This window comes from Macaca thibetana, chromosome 5 (genome assembly GCF_024542745.1).
Source record: "Macaca thibetana thibetana isolate TM-01 chromosome 5, ASM2454274v1, whole genome shotgun sequence".
In the NCBI taxonomy this organism is placed as follows: Eukaryota; Metazoa; Chordata; class Mammalia; order Primates; family Cercopithecidae; genus Macaca; species Macaca thibetana.
The window spans coordinates 33,876,401-33,897,057 of NC_065582.1; the positions used below are offsets into that span (position 1 = coordinate 33,876,401).

The 20,657-nt window shown below is 38.1% G+C and overlaps 1 protein-coding gene across 1 annotated transcript in view; it reads left to right on the forward strand.

Annotated features, from left to right (window-relative positions):
* The window catches only part of CTSO (cathepsin O), a 29,828-nt gene extending 9,171 nt beyond the window's left edge, over positions 1-20,657 (forward strand). The window contains exons 2-8 of the mRNA XM_050791286.1: positions 1,402-1,510; positions 2,219-2,358; positions 5,063-5,230; positions 7,107-7,228; positions 14,756-14,919; positions 16,033-16,125; positions 18,708-20,657. Coding sequence (XP_050647243.1) covers positions 1,402-1,510; positions 2,219-2,358; positions 5,063-5,230; positions 7,107-7,228; positions 14,756-14,919; positions 16,033-16,125; positions 18,708-18,742 — 831 coding nt within the window. The 3' untranslated portion in view covers positions 18,743-20,657. The remainder of the gene's footprint in view (positions 1-1,401; positions 1,511-2,218; positions 2,359-5,062; positions 5,231-7,106; positions 7,229-14,755; positions 14,920-16,032; positions 16,126-18,707) is intronic.

The following is a 20,657-nucleotide window of genomic DNA, read 5'->3' on the forward strand; positions in this document are numbered from 1 at the left end:
GTGATCATGGAGATTCAACTAGCAGCAACTAAACTCCCTATAGAAAGAAGGCTGAGAGGCATTCTCATGGCTGCCACATTCTCTCCTGTGCATTCTTAACATCCTGCATTCTCAGTGCCTTCCTGACTACTCCAGCTCACAAAGATGGCCAGGCGGTACTTACTGATTGAATGAATCCTCTGCATTCCTTAGCAGTTAATAATTTCTGGCTTACATTTGTCATTTGCCATATACAGAATTACTTTGTATTCTAGTTCTATTTTTACGTTTATATATCCAGGTTATATTGAAAGCCTTGCTTTGTCAAGATTATTTTTAAGTACCTCAAAAACTTTATTAATTTGTTGATTAGCAATCTTCCTAGGTATGCACAGAAGGAAAAAAAAAATAAGATTATGACAAGTTCCAGAAATAATTTACTTAAAAATAAACAGCTTAAAGTTGTTAAGGGCATGATATGGAAAATGTCACTTATCTACTTATTCACCAACAAATACTTATCAAGGATTTATTGAGTGCCAGGCATGTGCTATGTGAGGGTATCACTGTAAGGAATAAGGCATATAAGGAGTCATCATTTTGCTTAGAGGTTTTTGAGACAGACATACAATAAACACAGAAGTACATAGACAAATACTTAGAAGCACTAGGGTTGAAAAGGTACCAAATTGATAGCCCCCTGAAATTTTATTTACTCTACGTAATTGGTTAGTATTACGAAACTGAAGCATGTTTATATAAAAGATAAGCTTAAGATAAATTATCACAAAATTCAAAGTTCAGAAATCAGTAAATAATGGTCACATTTCCCCTCCAGATAGAGAAACCAGGCTGTCTTCAAATATTTCCAGAATTGCATCTGTCACAGAGCCGTTGTGCCCTACATGAGATAGAGATATCTATAAAGCTTTAATAAAATCAGATTGATTTATTAATTTATTTGCTCAGTCTGTTTTTCATGCTTCATTACTTAGTTCTGGGAAACACAAAGGCGAAGAGGACATATTCCATATTCATAATTGTTTAACCACATGAGTGAATGTCTATAGGTGACAATTTGCTTCTAGTGTCCAGTGTTTATTTGCAGTCTATTTCTTTTTTCCCACTATGTCAATACTTTAATAGCTGTATATGGAATGCTTGCAACAAGCCTGGTGATGGGGAATTATAAATGAATAAAATACACTTTTCTCAGCCTCAAAAAATGCCTGAAATTAGATAATAATTCTAATAGAAAATGTTTATGAATTTCCTATGGATATCTTATACAACTTTACATTGTAGTCTGAAGGAAATCAACCTTTAACTTTATAATGGAAAAATATCTCCAAGTTAGTTATACACAATTTACGTTGGAAAACTGACATAGTAGATATGAAATAGTTTTTGTTTTTCTTCTAGGAAAGCCTTAATAGACATCGATACTTGAATTCTTTATCTCCCAGTGAAAACTCCACCGCCTTCTATGGAATAAATCAGTTTTCCTATTTGTTTCCTGAAGAGTTTAAAGGTATGGTGCGATGGTACTATTTGAGTGATTCCCTGATTTTAATTTGCTTGCTTAACTTTTGATAAATATTTAATTGTAAATCTAATAAATTGAGTAATAGTTAACATTTATTAACTATTTACCTACTAAGTGTCAGGCATGTACCATGTGCTCACATAAGAAAATAAATTCATGGCCACTGTCTTCTAATTACTGCTTAAGAAATGAATATTATAATTATGCACATTTCCATGTGGCTCTTAAGGGTAATTGTCTAATCACTTCTGCAGTTTTCTAGTGCTATTTCTGTTCAGGGCACACATGGTTCCATGGGTTATGATAGAAAAAAATGATGTCAATTATACTTATTTTTATTATTGACCTGGCTTTATCAAACAAGTCATTTTATGTGTCAACTCCAGCCTTATTGTAGGAATTCTCTTTTGTAGTTTTTAATGAATGCATTTTATATTATAGAAAAGCACAAAGGAAAAATCTAAAATAGCAGGTCTACTAGAAGGCTACTGTTTCTTCTTTAAAAGTTCCTCCCAAAGAATCCCAAGGATATAATAGAATATAATATTGGTTGTCTTTTAATATAATATTGGTTGTCTCTCTGTAATGTAATGTAATATTGGTTGTCTTTATATATAACAAATATATATTACATATAATATGATGCATTGTAATATAATATTGGTTGTCTTTTCATTTTATGTTTCTGCTCAGCCATTTATTTAAGAAGCAAACCTTCCAAGTTTCCCAGATACTCAGCAGAAGTACATAGGTCCATCCCCAATGTGTCTTGGCCATTAAGATTTGACTGGCGGGACAAGCATGTTGTGACACAAGTGAGAAACCAGCAGACGGTAAGTTTAAATCCCTCTTCTTTTCTAATCATCTAAGCATTGAAAGGCAGCTTTGATGTCAAATTTAATCAAACTTGTAATGGAACCCATCATTTCTCCAGGAAAATCACATCTAAGTCATCCAAAATGACAATGAAAGGAGAATCTCTAGAGGAATGAGAGGCAAATGTTAAAGCCCTGACTTTTATTCCTGAAGCTGTGTCCTCTTACTAATTGTTATTGCCACCAACACAGTAACTCAGGGATACTTCCCAGTAGCTGTATCACAGATACCAAGCTTTCTTTACAATAGCAGATGGAAGACTGGAGAAGGTAAACATGAGCATTAAAGGCTTAAATGGTTCAAGGAAAAAAAAGTGAAAAAGTAAAATGAAAATGGATAAATTTACCAACAGTGTGACTGAATCTCCTGGGTTCTCAAGCCTCATCTTGCAAGCTCTATCAGAAAACCTGCCCCCATCTTCACAGGATCATATGCCTTTGAATCCGTGGGTCTTTATAAAAGTATAGTCAGTAGTCAGTTCAGCCATAACGTGACACATATATTCCAGAAAATCACCACCTATGCGGAATTGAGCAGTAACATGACAGGGATTATGGGAGAAATGAGGTTAGGTCACGCTACCTAGGAACTTAATCAATGACCTATTTTTTAAAAGACAGAAAGCTAATAGACACGTAGCACAGTTTAAACATGCTTACTGATTAAGAAATACATAAATACTGTAATGAATATAGCAATTGACCTTGAAAAAAGACTCAAAGTTTGCTGAGGACATGGGAGTTGGAAGGGCTGCAGCTTGTGAGTTATTCTGAAGTGGTGGAAGGAGGTGCCTTTGAAATAGGAAGGAAAGTGGTAAGAGCAGTTGTGGGTGGGAATGACCTATAATGCGTAGTGAACCCACCTAGCCGGCAGATGTTTGAGGGGTGCGTGCATGCTTTGCTGACATCCCCTACCTGTCTGCACCCCTCACTGTTGGCATAGGGAATACCTGCCAACTAGGGAAAGTCAAACCCGTAACGAGAGGTGGATAGTCTCAATTTGTCTGCAGTGGAAACCTCAACAGATCATTCAGCCTTCCCTCGTATGGAAAGTGTTTCTGTCCCAGCAGTTTCTCAGTCAATGTCTAGTTAGAATGATTTTTGCTTCTCAGATTCTATCTTCATTTTTGTACATTAAGTTTTACCACCGAATCATTTGCTTTATTACTGGATTTGTAATAACATGTGAATTAGATATAAATAGAATCCTTTCAAAAATGGTCCACAGTGTATTAAAGAGGGAACTTTTAATTAGGGATCTTTAATTAAAGGAATATTCGAGAGACTCTTTTTTTTTTTTAAGCAGGAACTGCCCTTGTGGCTTGACTAAAACTGGCTATAGGGGTGGTGTCAGCAGCTTGTATTCACCTTTTTTCTTTTTCTTTTTTTTGTTTTTTTGAGATAGAGTCTCGCTCTGTCACCCAGGCTGGAGCGCAGTGGTGTGATCTCGGCTCACTGCAACCTCCACCTCCCAGGTTCAAGCGAATTGTCCTGCCTCAGCCTCCTGAGTAGCTGGGATTACAGGTGCGCCCCACCATGCCCAGCTAATTTTTGTATTTTTAGTAGAAACGGGGTTTCACCATGTTGGTCAGGCTCGTCTTGAACTCCTGACCTCCTGATCTGCCTGCCTTGGCCTCCCAAAGTGCTGGGATTACAGGCGTGAGCCACCCTGTGTTCACCTTTGTTGAAGTTTGGAGACCCTGCTGTATAGTGAGTGTTTTTACTATGCCATAAAGTTGCTCAAAATGTAACTCTGCAAAGATATCCAATTGTCATTCCTTTTTTTTTTTTTTTTTTTTTTTTTGATCTAACTCTGCCACACATGGCCCTCTGGTTATGTCAGGTTCATCCAATCTCAAATCTACTCTCCTCTGCCTTCTCTGTGGATCCTTCTTCCTTTTACGGGATCCTATGATCCCTGATTTCATTCCCTCTGTCTCCTCTCTTTCTTTCAGGACTAGTTCTTTTATTCTTTTGTTCTAGTTTGTTAAGTGAAAGCAAGTTAATAGATCCACTATCAGCATGATCGGCAGCCAATACTGGAGTAATGACTAATATGGGTTTATATCCTTAGGACATTTCATGTGCATCCACTATAAGCATACTTAATAGGGTATCTTTATAGCCTAAAAAGTAATTCATTAATATTTATTAATTCTCTTATCTCCATCAGCTATAATGAGCACAACATACATCTTTCCCCTCCTCACCCTTAGGATGGAAGTGGTATATGACCATGGAAGCAGAGTGTCCTGAAAAAAGCAAGGGGGATGGAAGGATGGAGTGGGAGTCAGCACACGCTCTCCAGCAGAAAAGCCACCTACAAAGAGAAGTCACATATTCAGTGAACTGAATAGTCTTTTAGAAGATCATCAGTTAGCCCAAGTATTTCCTCAGTCTCTAAAAATTCACCCTTACCTTGCATTGCCAAATTTAGAATAGTAATAATGCTGACAACATGAACTAATAATTAAATGATGCTCAGAAGAGACTTTTGGTTTTCTCTTTTTTTCAATTTAAAAATCTAGAGGATAGGCATATATATTGTGTAGGTTTCCAGAATCTGGAAACCTTACTTGATTCGGTAACTTGTTATATTTAGAGATGTTGGTAAGTTGATTTAAACCCTATAAATACTACCCCTTTTTCTATTTTTAAACAGTGTGGAGGATGCTGGGCCTTCAGCGTGGTGGGGGCAGTGGAATCTGCATATGCAATAAAAGGGAAGCCCCTGGAAGACCTAAGTGTCCAGCAGGTCATTGACTGTTCGTATACTAATTATGGCTGCAATGGAGGCTCTACTCTCAATGCTTTGAACTGGTTAAACAAGGTGACTAGTCTCTCAGCCTTTTAAACTCTTTATTTCCTTTTTTGCTTGTTTACTGTGTGTTCAAAATTCAGATAGTTTGTTCGCATATATTAAATAATGTTTCCATGCTCAGAAATGTAGATGATTGAAGTTTGAAGTAATTAATCAGAATATTTAAAAAGAATCATTTCTAGGCAAAGCAATTGTCAAGAAATCAAAAGGGGAAAATTCTGAACTCTGTCTTCAGAGAAATATTTATATTTATTTCTTGACATTTCTTAGTATATACATGCTTTTTTGCAGATCTGAATATCTCATAATTCCCCAGAAAGTTGAGAATATATGATTTTTTTATTTTCATGGAATTTCTGAATGTTAAGGTTAAAAGGGAATTAGAGACGAACTAATCTTTTACCTCTTTTTTTTTTTTTTTTTTTTTTTTTGAGACAGCATCTCACTCTGTCACCCAGGCTGGAGTACACTGGTGCAATCTTGGCTCATTGCAATCTCTGCTTCCCGGGTTCAAGCAATTCTGCTGCCTTAGCCTCCTGAGTAGCTAGGACTACGGGTGCCCATTACCACACTCAGCTAATTTTTTGGTGTTTTTTTTTTGTTTTGTTTTGTTTTGTTTTTTTAGTAGAGATGTGGTTTCATCATATTGGCCAGGCTGATCTCAAACTCCTGACATTGTGATCCACCTGCCTCAGCCTCCCAAAGTACTGGGATTACAGGTATGAGCCACCGTGCCCAGCCTGTATCTCTTTTTATAGATGAAGAAATGAAGCCTGAGAGGTGAGATCATGTTGCCAAGTCAGTAGCTGAGATGGAGTTGTACCTTTATTCCCCGGCCTCTCACAGTAGGGTTTGCTCAGTATACCCCAGTGTCCCTCAGTGTTCTTAGGACTTGCCCTGACAGTGTCCCAGATCTGATATCAACTGCATGAAATTTGCCAATAAGGGTGCTGTTGGGTTCTGTAAAACGTCATCAAGCCAGAGTTTCCCAAACCTGAATTCTCTTCCATTATCCATTGGTTGCATTTTTAATCACGTATTCCAGGAGCTGCTCTGTACACACTGTAGACAGCAATGAATTATGAGTCTCCTCCCTTTCATTAGCCTAGCATTCGAAAAGGGAGGATTTTGTGCAGATAACTATGAAGTATTTGACACATGCTATATGAATGGCATAAAAGTGAAGTGACAGAAAGAATGCTTGGCTTACCCATTGCCTGTGTATAAACCACCGAATGGAGTCTGAAGGACTTGGCAGAACCAGAAGCACTGGGAGGAAAGTGAGCTGTCCTATAGCACCGTCAGGAGAAAGATGACAAGATTGTTATTAGATCCATGGAGGATCTACAAAAGGATGCTGTAAGATACAGAGAAGTAAGGGAAAAGGAAAGATATTGACTCCAAATGTCTAGGCTATCCAGAACAAGGTGCTTATTCTGGATAGATTTAATTTATAATGTTAAAAGCCCAAAGTATAGGCTGGGCAAAATGCCTCACGCCTATAATCCCAGTATTTCGGGAGGCCAAGGCAGGTGGATTTGTTGAGTCCAGGAGTTTAAGACCAGCCTGGGCAACAGAGTGAGACCCCGTCTTTACAAAAAATACAAAAAATTAGCCTGGTGTGGTGGCTCATACCTGTAGTCACAGCTACTGGGGAGACGGAGCCCAGGAGGTGGAGGTTGCAGTGAGACAAGATCGAGCCACTGCACTCCAGCCTGAAAAACAGAACAAGACTCTGTCTCAAGAAAGAAAAGCGAAAGAATGCAAAGTATATGCACATGATGGAGGTGTGTGAAACTGAATCTGTTTTGACACAGTGAAGTAAGTTCTATTTGATTTACAAAACAATTGACAGTAAACATTTTCAGTGATTGTTTTCTTTTAGATGCAAGTAAAACTGGTGAAAGATTCAGAATATCCTTTTAAAGCACAAAATGGTCTGTGCCATTACTTTTCTGGTTCACATTCTGGATTTTCAATCAAAGGTTATTCTGCATATGACTTCAGGTAAATGTCATATTGTATTATGTTTTTCTTTATATATTTTAAATTTATGATCTGTTGACTAGTTAATAATTTGATTGAAGGCATCAGTGCATACTCTTAATCATTGTAAAACCTACTTTTTACTAGAAAGAGTAGCAATTACAATGAAATGTTGTAAATGTTGTTTCTTAATTATAATCTACTTAATTTTCCAAGTGTCATTGCAATAGAAATAAAAAATTTAAATTCTGTTTAAGGAATAATTTATATGTATATTTATTTGTTATGTTTTATATTTTATTATACTTATAAATTATTGGTGCATAATTTATATTTATATTTATCACCTTCATCTTATCAAATTTAGGTGTTATAATACCATTAGCATATTTCAGTCTTAATGGTGAGTCCATCCAGAATTGCTTTGTGCGGCTAATATCATACAGGCTACGTATCAGGAAGCATATTTTAAATACCATTTATGTTCTTTGCATTTTTCAAGACATCAGCCATTTGAAAAATATAACACAAAAATTCAGATTAGAAACAAGAGGGAAGCGTATATTACTGAAGATAAATTATGTAGCATACACTATAAGCATGATGGGAATGTAGGGATAGATAAAGACAGGCTGAGGGAAAGGACTTGTGTTGAGATTGAAGGGCAAGATAACTTTGGATAGTTTGGGGGGAAACAATCATTAAAAATGCTTTAAAAGCACATGAAAAACACAGAGCTGGCTGGAGACTCATCATGACCATTTGATAGAGTTCATGGGTGAAAAGTACAAAGGGAGACCCAACCAACTCCCGGCTTCATTAAGAAAATATATGATGGGAACTTTGCAGTCTTTTGAAACAGAGAAAACAGAGGAACTAAATTAAATTTGGATAAGGAACAGAATGCCCTATGACTTAGTGGTCATATATAAAATATAAAAGAATCCCTTGATCCAGATGGTATCTACCCAGGGGATCTGAAAGAAATCAAGGGTGAAATTGCATCCTTGAACAAAATGTACCCGTTTAAATGAGCATAAGTGTGCCAGAGAACTGGCAGGTTGTCAACACAACTCTGGTCTGCAACAAGGGTCCTCAGGGTGACCCTAGGAACCATGTACCAGGCAGCCTTAATTCCACAGCTGGCAGGCTACGTAGGACTTATAATGAAATGTTCAGGGTCACTGAGTACCTTGGTCAACATCTCCTTTGGGGGTAAAGGTAATGTGCTTTCTAAAATGAGAAAGTATGCCCTATAAACTGTGACTTCCTTGAGAGTATAAGGGAAGGATGTGTACAAGAAAAAACTAGATTTACAAAATATCATTAAAAGGGATTAAGGGAATCCCTTGTCATGGTAGGAAATTGAAGAATAATAGGCATTAGTCTGAATTAAGGGAAAGAGAGAATGCAGGAGTTATTGGCATTGGGCCTTTGATTAGGAAGGAAGAGGTCCCAGTCAAAATCTCTTGTTTATATTGAAGATTAAACTCTAACAATACAATGCTAAGCTGATAGCATTTGACTGCAGGAAGATCTTTCTTTGATTTATGTATTCATTCAGATATTTACTGACTTTTTTTTAAGTTCAGGGAATTTGGCAAAGAACAAAACAGACAAAAACCTTGTCCTCATTAGTAATTGAGACAGACAATCAACGAAAAATAAAAATGCATATGGCATGTTAACTGTAATAATTTCCAAAGAGAACAAAAGGAAACAGTGGGAGGAAGAGGAAAGATCTGGTGGTAGGGGGAGTGTACAATTTGAGAAAGGGTTGCCTAGCAGGGTCTCACTCACTGAAAAGGTTATGTTCAAGTGAAGACGTGGAGAAGTGTGTGGACTTAACCACACAGATATCTGGGGGAAAATTGTTCCAAGCAGAGAGGCTGTAAATGCAAAGATCATGAAGCAGAAACATGTCTCGCATGTTAGAACAATGATGAAGCCACTGTGGCTGCAGTGTGGAGAAAAAAGACAAGACTAGTAGGAGATGAGGTTATACTGTCCCTGTATTAGTCTGTTTTCATACTGCTGATAAAGACATACCCAAGACTGGGAAGAAAAAGAGGTTTAATTGGACTTACAGTTCCACATGGCTGAGGAGCCCTCAGAATCATGGCGGGAGGCAAAAGGCACTTCTTACGTGGTAGCAGCAAGAGGAAATGAGGAAGAAGCAAAAGCAGAATCCCCTGATAAACCCATAAGATCTTGTGAGACTTATTCACTGTCACGAGAATAGCATGGGAAAGACCAGCCCCCATGAATTCAATTACCTCCCTCTGGGTCCCTCCACAACATATGGGAATTCTGGGAGATACAATTCAAGTTGAGACTTGGGTGGGGGCACAGTCAAACCATATCATTCCATCCCTGGCCCCTCCAAATCTCATGTCCTCACACTTCAAAACCAATCATGCCTTCCCAACAGTCCCCCAAAGTCTTAACTCATTTCAGCATTAACCCAAAAGTCCACAGTCCAAAGTGTCATCTGAGAAAAGAGAAGTCCCTTCTGCCTATGAGCCTGTAAAATCAAAAGCAAGCTAATTACTTCCTAGATACAATAGGGATACAGGTACTGGGTAAATACAGCCATTCCAAGTGGGAGAAATTGGCCAAAACAATGGGGTTACAGGGCCCATGCAATGCCAAAATCCAGCAGGCAGTCAAATTTTGAAGTTCCAAAATGATCTCCTTTGATTCCAGATCTCACATCCAGGTCATGCTGATGCAAGATGTGGGTTCCCATGGTCTTGGGCAGCTCTGCCTCTGTGCGTTGCAGGGTACAGCCTCCCTCCTGGCTGCTTTCATGGTCTGGCATTGAGTGGCTGCGGCTTTTCCAGGTGCATGGTGCAAGCTGTCAGTGGATCTACCATTCTGGGGACTGGAGGACAGTGGCCCTCTTCTCACAACTCCCGTGGGACTCTTTCGGGGTCAGACACGGCACGTTTTTCTTCTGCACTGCCCAAGCAGAGGTTTTCATGAAGGCCCTGCTCCTGCAGCAAACTTTTGCCTGTGCATCCAGGCATTTCCGTACATCTTCTGAAATCTAGGTGGAGGTTCCCAAATCTCAGTTCTTGGCTTCTGTGCACCCACAGACTCAACCCCAAATGGAAGCTGCCAAGGCCACATCCTGAGCTCTATGTTTGGCCCCTTTGAGCCATGGCTGGAGCATCTGGGACACAGGGCACTAAGTCCCTAGGCTGCACACAGCTTGAGGACCCTGGGCCTAGCCCACGAAACCACATTTTCCTTCTGGGCCTCCAGGCCTGTGATGGGAGGGGCTGCCATGAAGGTGTCTGACATAACCTGAAGACATTTTCCCCATGATCTTGGGGATCAACATTAGGCTCCTTGCTACTTATGCAAATTTCTGCAGCTGGCTTGAATTTCTCCTCAAAAAATGGGTTTTTCTTTTCTACTGCATCATCAGGTTGCAAATTTTCTGAACTTTTATGCTCTTTTTATGTTTCCCTTTTAAAATGGAATGCTTTTAACAGCACCCAAGTCACCTTTTGAATGCTTTGCTGCTTAGAAATTTCTTCCACCAGATACCCTAAATCATCTCTCCCAAGTTCAAAGTTCCGCAAATCTCTATGGCAGTGGCAAAATGCTGCCAGTCTATTTCCTAAAGCATAACAAGAGTCACCTTTGCTCCATTTCCCACAAGTTTCTTATCTCCATCTGAAACCACCTCAGCTTGGACCTAATTATTGTCCATATCACTATTGGCATTTTGGGCAAAGCCATTCAACAAGTCTCTAGGAAGTTCCAAACTTTCCCACATTTTCCTTCTTCTTCTGAGCCCTTGAAATTGTTCCAGCCCTCTGCCTATTACCCAGTTCGAAAGTCCCTTCCACATTTTCGGGTATCTTTCCAGCAATGCCCCACTCTACTAAGACCAAGTTACTGTATTAGTCCATTTTCATGCTGCTGATAAAGACATACCCAAGACTGGGAAGAAAAAGAGATTTAATTGGACTTACAGTTCCACATGACTGGGGAGACCATAGAATCATGGTGGGAGGTGAAAGGCACTTCTTACACTTCTTACATGGCAGTGGCAAGAGAAATTGAGGAAGAAGCAAAGGCAGACACTCCTGATGAAACCATCAGATCTCATGAGACTTATTCACTATCACGAGAATAGCACTGGAAAGACTGGCCCCCATGATTGAATTACCTCACCCTGGCTTCCTCCCACAGCACGTAGGAATTCTGGGAGATACAGTTCAATTTGAGACTTGGGTGGAGACACAGCCAAACCATATCAGTCCCCAGGCAGTAGCAGCCTTAGAACAGGGTATTAGAAGAATGGCCTTGGAGATGAGAGATGAGGGGTATGTATAGATTCATACCCCAAACAGAGGGTAAAGCCCTACACAGTTTTTTATTGGAGAGGAGATAAGAGAGAAGGGAGTCTAGGAGGATTCCCGGCCTTTTGATCTGAATGACTGAAAAATAGAATTACCATTAATGAAACTTGAAAGTCTAAGACAGGAACAGATTTAGAAGGAAACAGCAAGAGTTCAGTTGGAACACCTAGGAAGTGATCCCAGGAAAGATTGGTAGTGGGGTGGGAAAATGAGAGAACCAGGGCAGCAGGGTTTCCTGATTAAGCCAGTTAGTGCTGTGGCTAACCTCGTGCTTAGTCCTGCTGGGGAACTCTGGCGGCCAGGGTAAAATGTACACTTCAGTGCCATCCCACCCAAATTGATGATTGTTGTCTTCCCTGGTTCATTAGTTGAGGGTGCAGCTGGGGATAGAGATGGGGACTGGGCTTGCTTTCTGGGCTCTAGGAGGAAAACAGCTCAGGGAAAGGGCTGCAGGATCTCATTGTTGCAAGTTGGGTGAGTGTGCATTGCATTGGTGACACCCTGAGGATGTGGGAAGGTCTTCCAAAGCATTTGCCCTAACTGGGCACAAGACCTGGTCCTTTGTACTTCAGTATATTGTTTCCATATAAGATGGATGCCTGAGACTCAGGGAGGGCCATACAGCTCATAAACTGTGGAGTCTGATTAGAACTAGTCGTATCTGTTCAACTCTAAAGCTTGTGTTTTTACTCCCAACACTATTGGTAAGGTCATGAGGTCTTAGGTTTTCAGCCAAACACTCTTTAAAACATTGTGCAGAACCCGAACACATCTAAGAAGGGAAAAAAATCCTCTAAAACATAAAAATATAATCTAATTTTAAAGCAAAATGATCCCCAGGGTTCTTCATGAATTTTTATCAGACCCCAGAAATTTCAGAACTCAAACTAGAATATTAGAATGACTATGTAAATAAACAAAAACTGTAGGAACCTACTACATATAACAATAGTCAGAAAAATTCAGACACAGTGTAACGCACTGAATTCTAGGGAAGATGAGATGGAAATCTACATCATGAAGTGTCGGTAAGAGGTCAGACTTGCCTTCATTGCCGCATCTTGATGACAATAAAATTTAGGAAAATTCTTTGAAGACTGTAGGTTTTGGAAATTATTAATCTGTGAAATGAATAGTAAACTCATGGAATCAATGTTTGATAATATAGCCATTATCAACAATGTACATGTTGATAGTAGTTCTATATTGGGTTAATAATGAAAATTAAAATGCTGTCTGGAGCATATTTGAACTCTCTAAAACCTGACATCTTTCTGAAAGACAAATGATAGCAATGCCACTCAATTCTGGGGCCAAATGGAACATTTGCCTCTGCTTATGACTGAGGCTTGCCATTCTATTTCTTACTTCTAATCTTTGATATCTTTTCTTCAGCTCTAACCCAAATCAGGGATTATTACTAAATTGTTTCTTTGATTCTGCAATGTCAGTTACCCTTTGCATTCTAAAAATATTCCTTCTTCTTGATCTTTCTGCTTTTCTCCTGATGTCCCTGAAACTGGATCTTTGATGAGATGAACTTCCAGTAATCCTTTGTTATCTCAAATTGGTGGAGACAGCTGTGTTCTGGTTGATAGAGAGATTTTATATATATATATATATATATATATATATATATATATATATATATCATGTTTAAATCAGGAAATACTCAAAGAATTTTGATACAATAAGATGTACTTTATACACTAAATCCTATGGGGAACAAAATTAGTTATTAGATAAGTTAGAAATGAGGGAAATAAATAATCCTTATTGTAAACTTCGAGTATAACTTATATGCTGGGCATGCTACATAATTCATGTCTTGCAAAATTATATTCCATAATTTTATCCTTATATTGATTCTGCACGGTAGGTTAAAGGGCTGCAGTGTATAGTTGGAATCTGAACCCAGGTGTGGGATAATTAAAAACCTGTAACCTATCATGACCCTTTTAAAAACTTTACAATTTTGCCTGTCTGAGGATCATCTTAGTTAATATAAACTGTGTTACAGTAGCAAAAATTAGAAATGTCAGCTTATGTTAAAAAGCAGATATTCGTGCTAATAGATAACATGAATAAATGCATAAAATGAGTATATAGTTTCTATTTCAATAAATTCCATTATTATGCAGTCAACTTTTTGCTCCTCTGTGGACAAAATATTCCCTCTCTAGAAACTGGTCTCCAGCTGGTCATCATGAAAGATTATTTACTCTTTCAAGCCACTAATCCACCCCTGGCTTGCTGTAGCAGTAAACTACAAAATGCTATCTTACTGGCTTGAACTACTAGGAACTTGTTTCAGTTTCAGTATCCTTCACCCAGAAAGCTGTCCTTTGAAAAATGTCAATAATGATTTGATCACTCACTTGTAAGATCGATGAAGGACAAATGTTGTATAATATGAGACTTTATGTCCATGTGTGAAGGCAATAATTGTGTATTTTGCAGTCTTCACAGTCTAACACCTAGTTCATCTGGCATCCTAACATTTCTTGTCTTTTTAAAATATTTGTTTAACATTTCTACTATTGTATAATTATATTAGCCACTTTTGGGTAGCCCTTCCCTATAATTTCTATATTTGAAAGTGACTAACGTAAGTTAGTCTCTTGATTCTCACGGTATGGCAGAGATGGCAAGTTATCTCCAAATATCCAGTCTTTCCACTTTCCTTAATAAAAGAAGCCCTATATCTTCACTGACTTTCCAGCCAGCTACAGAACTCATTCCCCATCTTCCTTTAAGCTAGACTTAGTCATATGACTGAGTTCTGGCCAATGAAATCCGTGAAGATATATGTGGAAGTGTTGCGTGTTATTTCTGGGAAGTCTTTTCAACAGAGATGTACCACTTCTCCTTTCTACTGTCTTAAATATGGGTTAAATGGCTGGAGTCCCAGCAGCCATCTTGGACCATGAATGGACCCTGAAAATGGAGACCTTTGAATAGCAACACAATGATAGAGAAAGAGCTTGGGTTCTTGATATCCTGTAACCCTATCCCAACCATAGACTACCAATCTCTCTGACTTAGCTTCCATTGTTTAGGTCCTTTGTAACTGCAACCAAACCTACTCAGAATTATACACAGATTGTATAGATCATTGTTATTTTTACCTTAAAAACTAAATTTTCTAACCAAATATTTCCTCTTTTGGTAGTAACCAAGAAGATGAAATGGCAAAAGCACTTCTTACCTTTGGCCCTTTGGTAGTCATAGTAGATGCAGTGAGCTGGCAAGATTATCTGGGAGGCATTATACAGCATCACTGCTCTAGTGGAGAAGCAAATCATGCAGTTCTCATAACTGGGTTTGATAAAACAGGTAAGTGCTGATAAGACTCAGTTGATTGCTTTCCAGCTTGGATGCTGACCGCAACATGATCACCATCCTGTAGAACGTTGAAATTTGGTTCTGCTATGGCTAAGTCCTCATAAGACCTTCACAACTTCTCAACAATCTTATAGGTGTAAATGTGCTGAGCCCAGCTTGGTCGTGGAGACCCTAACCCAGTGGCACTAGAGGAATTAAAGACACACACACAAAATACAGAGTGTGGAGTGGGAAATCAGGGGTCTCAGAGCCTTCAGAGCTGAGAGCCCTGAACAGAGCTTTACCCACATATTTATTGACTGCAAGCCAATGATAAGCATTGTTTCTGTAGATTATAGGTTAACTAAAAGTATTCCTTATGGGAAATAAAGGCATGGGCTGAAATAAAGGGATGGGTCTGGCTAGTTATCTGCAGCAGGAGCATGTCCTCAAGGAACAGATTGCTCATGCTATTATTGTGGTTTAAGAATGCCTTTAAGCAGTTTCCTGCCCTGGGTTCGGCCAGGTTTTCCTTGCCCTCATTCCGGTAAACCCACAACCTTCCAGCGTGGGTGTCATGGCCATCACAAACATGTCACAGTGCTGCAGAGATTTTGTTTATGGCCAGTTTAGGGGCCAGTTTATGGCCAGATTTGGGGGACCTGTTCCCAATATAAATGTCTTGTCAGATTCCACCTGTCAATTTTTGGGTGGATATCTTGTTAAAATGATGATAATTTTTATCAATACAAAACTATCTGGAATATTTAGAATAATTGTTGGGAAAAGGTAAGTGCATATTATTTTATCATATGTATGTATCAGTTCTTTGTTTCTTTTTCTCATTCATTGGAAATTGGTGTTTGTTTTCATTTTATGCAGTCCCTGTATAAAGGGAAGTGAATTCAAGCATATATTTCTACTGATTGGAGTGTGTCCCGAAGTACTGCTCAGGTTTACTTAGTTAAAATAAAGTAGTTTAAGTTACATTACATTACATTACATTTTTAATCTTCTTCTCAGAGCTACTATCCTTATCAAGAATCCAACTTAAAATAAAGAAACTTAAACATTCATAACAAAGTTGAGTTTTCAGGATTTGTTACCATTTATGTTTCATTGTAGGAAGCACTCCATATTGGATTGTGCGGAATTCTTGGGGAAGTTCATGGGGAGTAGATGGTTACGCCCATGTCAAAATGGGAAGTAATGTTTGTGGTAAGTCATAAATTTGTGTTTAGAACCTCGAGATAAATATTAAGGAGATTATTTGAATATTTTAGAGTTACAATATATACTCAAATCACTTTAGCAGTAATAGATTTTGTCCTTTAACCAAATGATGAACAAAAAAAGTGTTTTACAAGAGGAACTGTTAAACATATTAGTATTTGAAAAAGGAAGAGGGACCTTAGTAAAAAATATATGTTACATGTATATCTTAAAACATAAGATAAAGTAATAATTTACCAAGGTTAATTACTTTAAAAACGAGATAAACACAAAGCTTAGGAGAGTGGACTCCTGCAGAAATGTCTTCTTGTTCCAAATTTACATTTCATAACTATAAAGTTTTCTTAATTTGTGTATTGTAATATCTGCTCAATGACTATCAAAAGTTTTTCTATGTTTTCAAATATATTGAAACTGAGCGTTAGTATTGTTTGTGACTTAATATGCCCCTTGCCATCTACAGAATTCTAGCAAAACACCCACTAGAATTGAGAGGCTTAGGCAAATACCAAACATGCTTTTTTATTGAATGACAACTTTTTTTTTTTTTTTTTGAGATGGAGTCTCACTCTGTCTCCCAGGCTGGAATGCAGTGGTGCGATCTCGGCTCACTGCCACCTCCACCTCCCGGGTTCACACCATTCTCCTGCCTCAGCCTCCTGATTACCTGGGACTACAGAGGCCCACCACCATGCCCGGCTAATTTTTTGTTTTTGTATTTTCAGTAGAGACAGGGTTTCACCATGTTAGCCAGGATGGTCTCGATCTCCTGACCTCGTGATCCACCCTCCTCGGCCTCCCAAAGTGCTGGGATTACAGGCGTGAGCCACCATGCCCGGCCTGAATGACAACTTTTTAAATGGACCACCAACCAAACTAAAATAGCTGGTTAAGAATTTTAACTATGTTATAAAACTATATTCAAACCTATGTTCTAAAACTTTTGGTTTAGAAATCAGCGTATTTTCTGAATCAAGCTAGACCCAAACTGAGTTACATATTAGAGCAATCATGTCGTTTCTCATTATAATTTGTTCCAACATATATACAATTTTTTAAAAATGCAGAATTTTTCAGATTATGAGACTGATTAGTTACAGAAAAATTTGAAAGTTTATGTTTAATGATTATTATCCAATCATTCCATAAGGCAGAATCCATGAGAGTTCATGAGTGATCTATTTTGTCACCCTGATGCGACAGTTTTAATAAGTTATTCATTGAAAAAAGTTAACATCACAGAAATATATTGGCCAGAGCACTAGCAACCCCATCAGGCCTCCACTTTTCAGCATTACTGGGAGCTTGTACATCTTTGGAACTTGCAGATAAATTACTGATGTTGGCCGGGCGCAGTGACTCACGCCTGTAATCCCAGCACTTTGGGAGGCCGAGGCGGGCGGATCACAAGGTCAGGAGTTCAAGACCAGCCTGACCAACATGATGAAATCCCGTCTCTACTAAAAATACAAAAATTAGCCAGGCATGGTGGTGCACACCTGTAATCCCAGCCACTTGGGAGGCTGAGGCAGGAGAATCGCTTGAACCTGGGAGACGGAGGTTGCAGTGAGCCAAGATCAGGTCTCTGCACTCCAGCCTGGGCAACAGAACAAGACCCTGTCTCAAAAAAAAAAAAAAAAAATTACTGATGCTAATCATTGAACTCTTGCTGCTAAACACATATTATGTCTGACTGCAGCAGTGGTGGATCTTGGATTTGGGCTGAGGGGTGACTGCTTTCAAACCTCTGACAGGAGTGTTAAAATAACATAATTCAAATATTGGTTATAATTGCCTCAGTTATAACTACATCCCTCACCACAGCCTTTCTCCATCCCTCAGCTACTAAGGGTGAGTGGAGATCATTTCTGCTCTCCACCTGCTTTCATAATATGAATCTTTAAGGGCATGCCTGGTTAGTGATCATACAAGGATTGAAATTCTTCCTGAAAGTGAATATGCCCTGAAAGTTACAATGATGTCATATTACTCTTATGAACAATGGTATAAGGCAGATAGTATTTCATAGCTGCAAGAGATTTCGAAGATATGGTAAGTTACAATAAAAACCAGTCTTCGGATAGGCTAGTTATTGCTTTTGCCATGATGTTGCAGTCTGTGTTCTTGTGTGTAAAGAAAGCATAGCACACTTGTGATTTATTAAAGTTTTACCCACATTCAAATTTTAGAATTTGAGTTATGAAATTGCATTTAAAATAATTTCTTAAGTTATTTTGCCTCTAAGAAATAATGTATTAGTTCAATACAGATTCCAGATGCATACATTTATTCAGTTAACAAGTAGTTTTTGTTGTCGATTTTTAAAATCTTTAAAATTATTTTAGTTTCTTAAAACGAAAATATTAGGCATACTTCTAATATGCCTAATCTCTTCTAATATCTGCCTTTGATGATACCATGTTTACATGGACAAGCTGTGATAAGTATTACATTATTTTCTTAGTAGGTACTAACTCTTTCTGAACCCAAATGAAAAATTGCTTTATTTTACAATTTCAAAAGCATCTAAAGAGGAAATAGACTAATGATTCCTTTTTTCCCCTTAGGTATTGCAGATTCTGTTTCTTCTATATTTGTGTGACATGTTGGAGAGATGAAGAGACAGCTACAAAATGAAGGTTTTCATAATGCAGTGTAACATAGTACTTCAAAGTGTTATTCAACTTCAAGTTTCAGCAACTACCTACAAAAGATTCTAAGACCCAGTAGTATTTAAACTAAGTTTCAGAATGTTACCTTCTTGTAGAGAGATGGACAACCAAAGTCAGTGGGACACACTCCAGCGCAGAAGGCTGCAAGGAAGCCTATGGAAGAGTTTCCTGCCCTGAGAGGAAATTCAGATTAGGAAATATTTTAGGTCACTGCAACTGGGGGAGGCTGCTGTTTACTTTTGTTTGCTTGTTATTTATTTGATTGTTTATTATGAGATATTTCAGGTGGGATCAAAGAGGTCATAAGAATTTATTTTCTTTTGTGGGGTATAATTACTAGCTTTAGGTTACCCCTATACACAAGAACGGCCAACCTAAAATTTTGTGTTCCTTGTACAGTTCATCATATTAGCAGCCCTCTGAGATGGTATATTGGAAGGATTTGCAACACCAATTGCTTTACCTAAACAAATGATGCTTACTCTTTGAACAGCAGAGTGACCACGTAGAAGGAAGGAAAAGGGTAAAATCCCTTCAGTTAAACTGAAATTAAATGAACAATAAGGCAACTACATAAGTAACTTCTAGTAGCATTGTCTAAGAGACAACTTACTGTTTGATAATTTTCATTGTGAATAGGAATCCAATAGATCATATTTCTTACTTTGTTCTTTTTATACTGGAGAATAATATTTTGTTCTCTAGTATATCAAAATATCAAAATATTATCTCATATTTTCTCCCTCTCTTTCTCTTACTCTTTCTCAAGTTTTCCTGGTGGCTTTGCTTCCCTGACTAAAGAATTAAGTCTCATTTTTACTTTCCATTTCTATTTTCTGGCCACTTAGTTGACTCCCTTTGTCTCTATACTTTCACCAACATTAGGATCTCACCTCTTCCTTCCTCCCCTAATTCATAGGCACCACTCCTATCAAAGTCCCATCTCTTACCCCTGGGTATCAGTCAATCTGTGAGTTTTCCAGACTCTGTTTCCCAGTTTTCCCCTTAGCTTTCCCGGTCTCCCATCTGAACTGCTTCTTTGTGCACCTGTTTTCCTTTCCCTTGGCTCCCTGTCTTGATTCCTGTGATCACTCTTGCATCACTAATTGCACAAGTGATTTCAGGTGCAATTCTGATTAGCCTGCATCTGTGCAGTGATCAATAATCCAGTGTGCCTAGAAGGGACACTGTGTGCTGTTCATGACCTGCAACCAGGAAACAAGCCATTTCTTGTTAGCAGTGTGAGAACCTTATAGCAAAAGAGTTGACCTTCCGGTTGAATATAAGTACAACCATATTAAATGAGTCAATACACGAAAATTATTTCTGATACTATGTACGTACATATTTCTTCTCTAAACTTTGTCATTCTTTTCTAATGTATATGATCTAACAAAAATGAAACATGAAATGCAGCAGCAACCACTAAAAAAATTCAAGGACGTCTAATTTTTTCTGTCACTTTTGCCCTTTGTTTATCCTTCCCTGTGATTAGATAAACAAAATAAAAAAACAAAATGCTGTATTTCTCTTCTTACACCAATCAGAACCAATCCCAAAAGAATGTTTGTTGACTCAGGTTTAGAGGTGTTCCAGAAAGACAGATATTGACATTTTAATTGATAAATATTTTTATTATTCAGGCATGCCAGAAAAGAACTATGTCCTGCTTGACTAGTTTGTATTTGCTACTGACTTTCTATGTGATATAAATGCATTTCTAATACTCTTTCTCAAGTTCTAAAGGATTTTTAAATTTCAAAATGATTAATATGTTTCTGCTGTTGTGGATTTTGATGATATTTACAATAAAACAACCTACATTTGACTTTGGTTTAAAAAGAA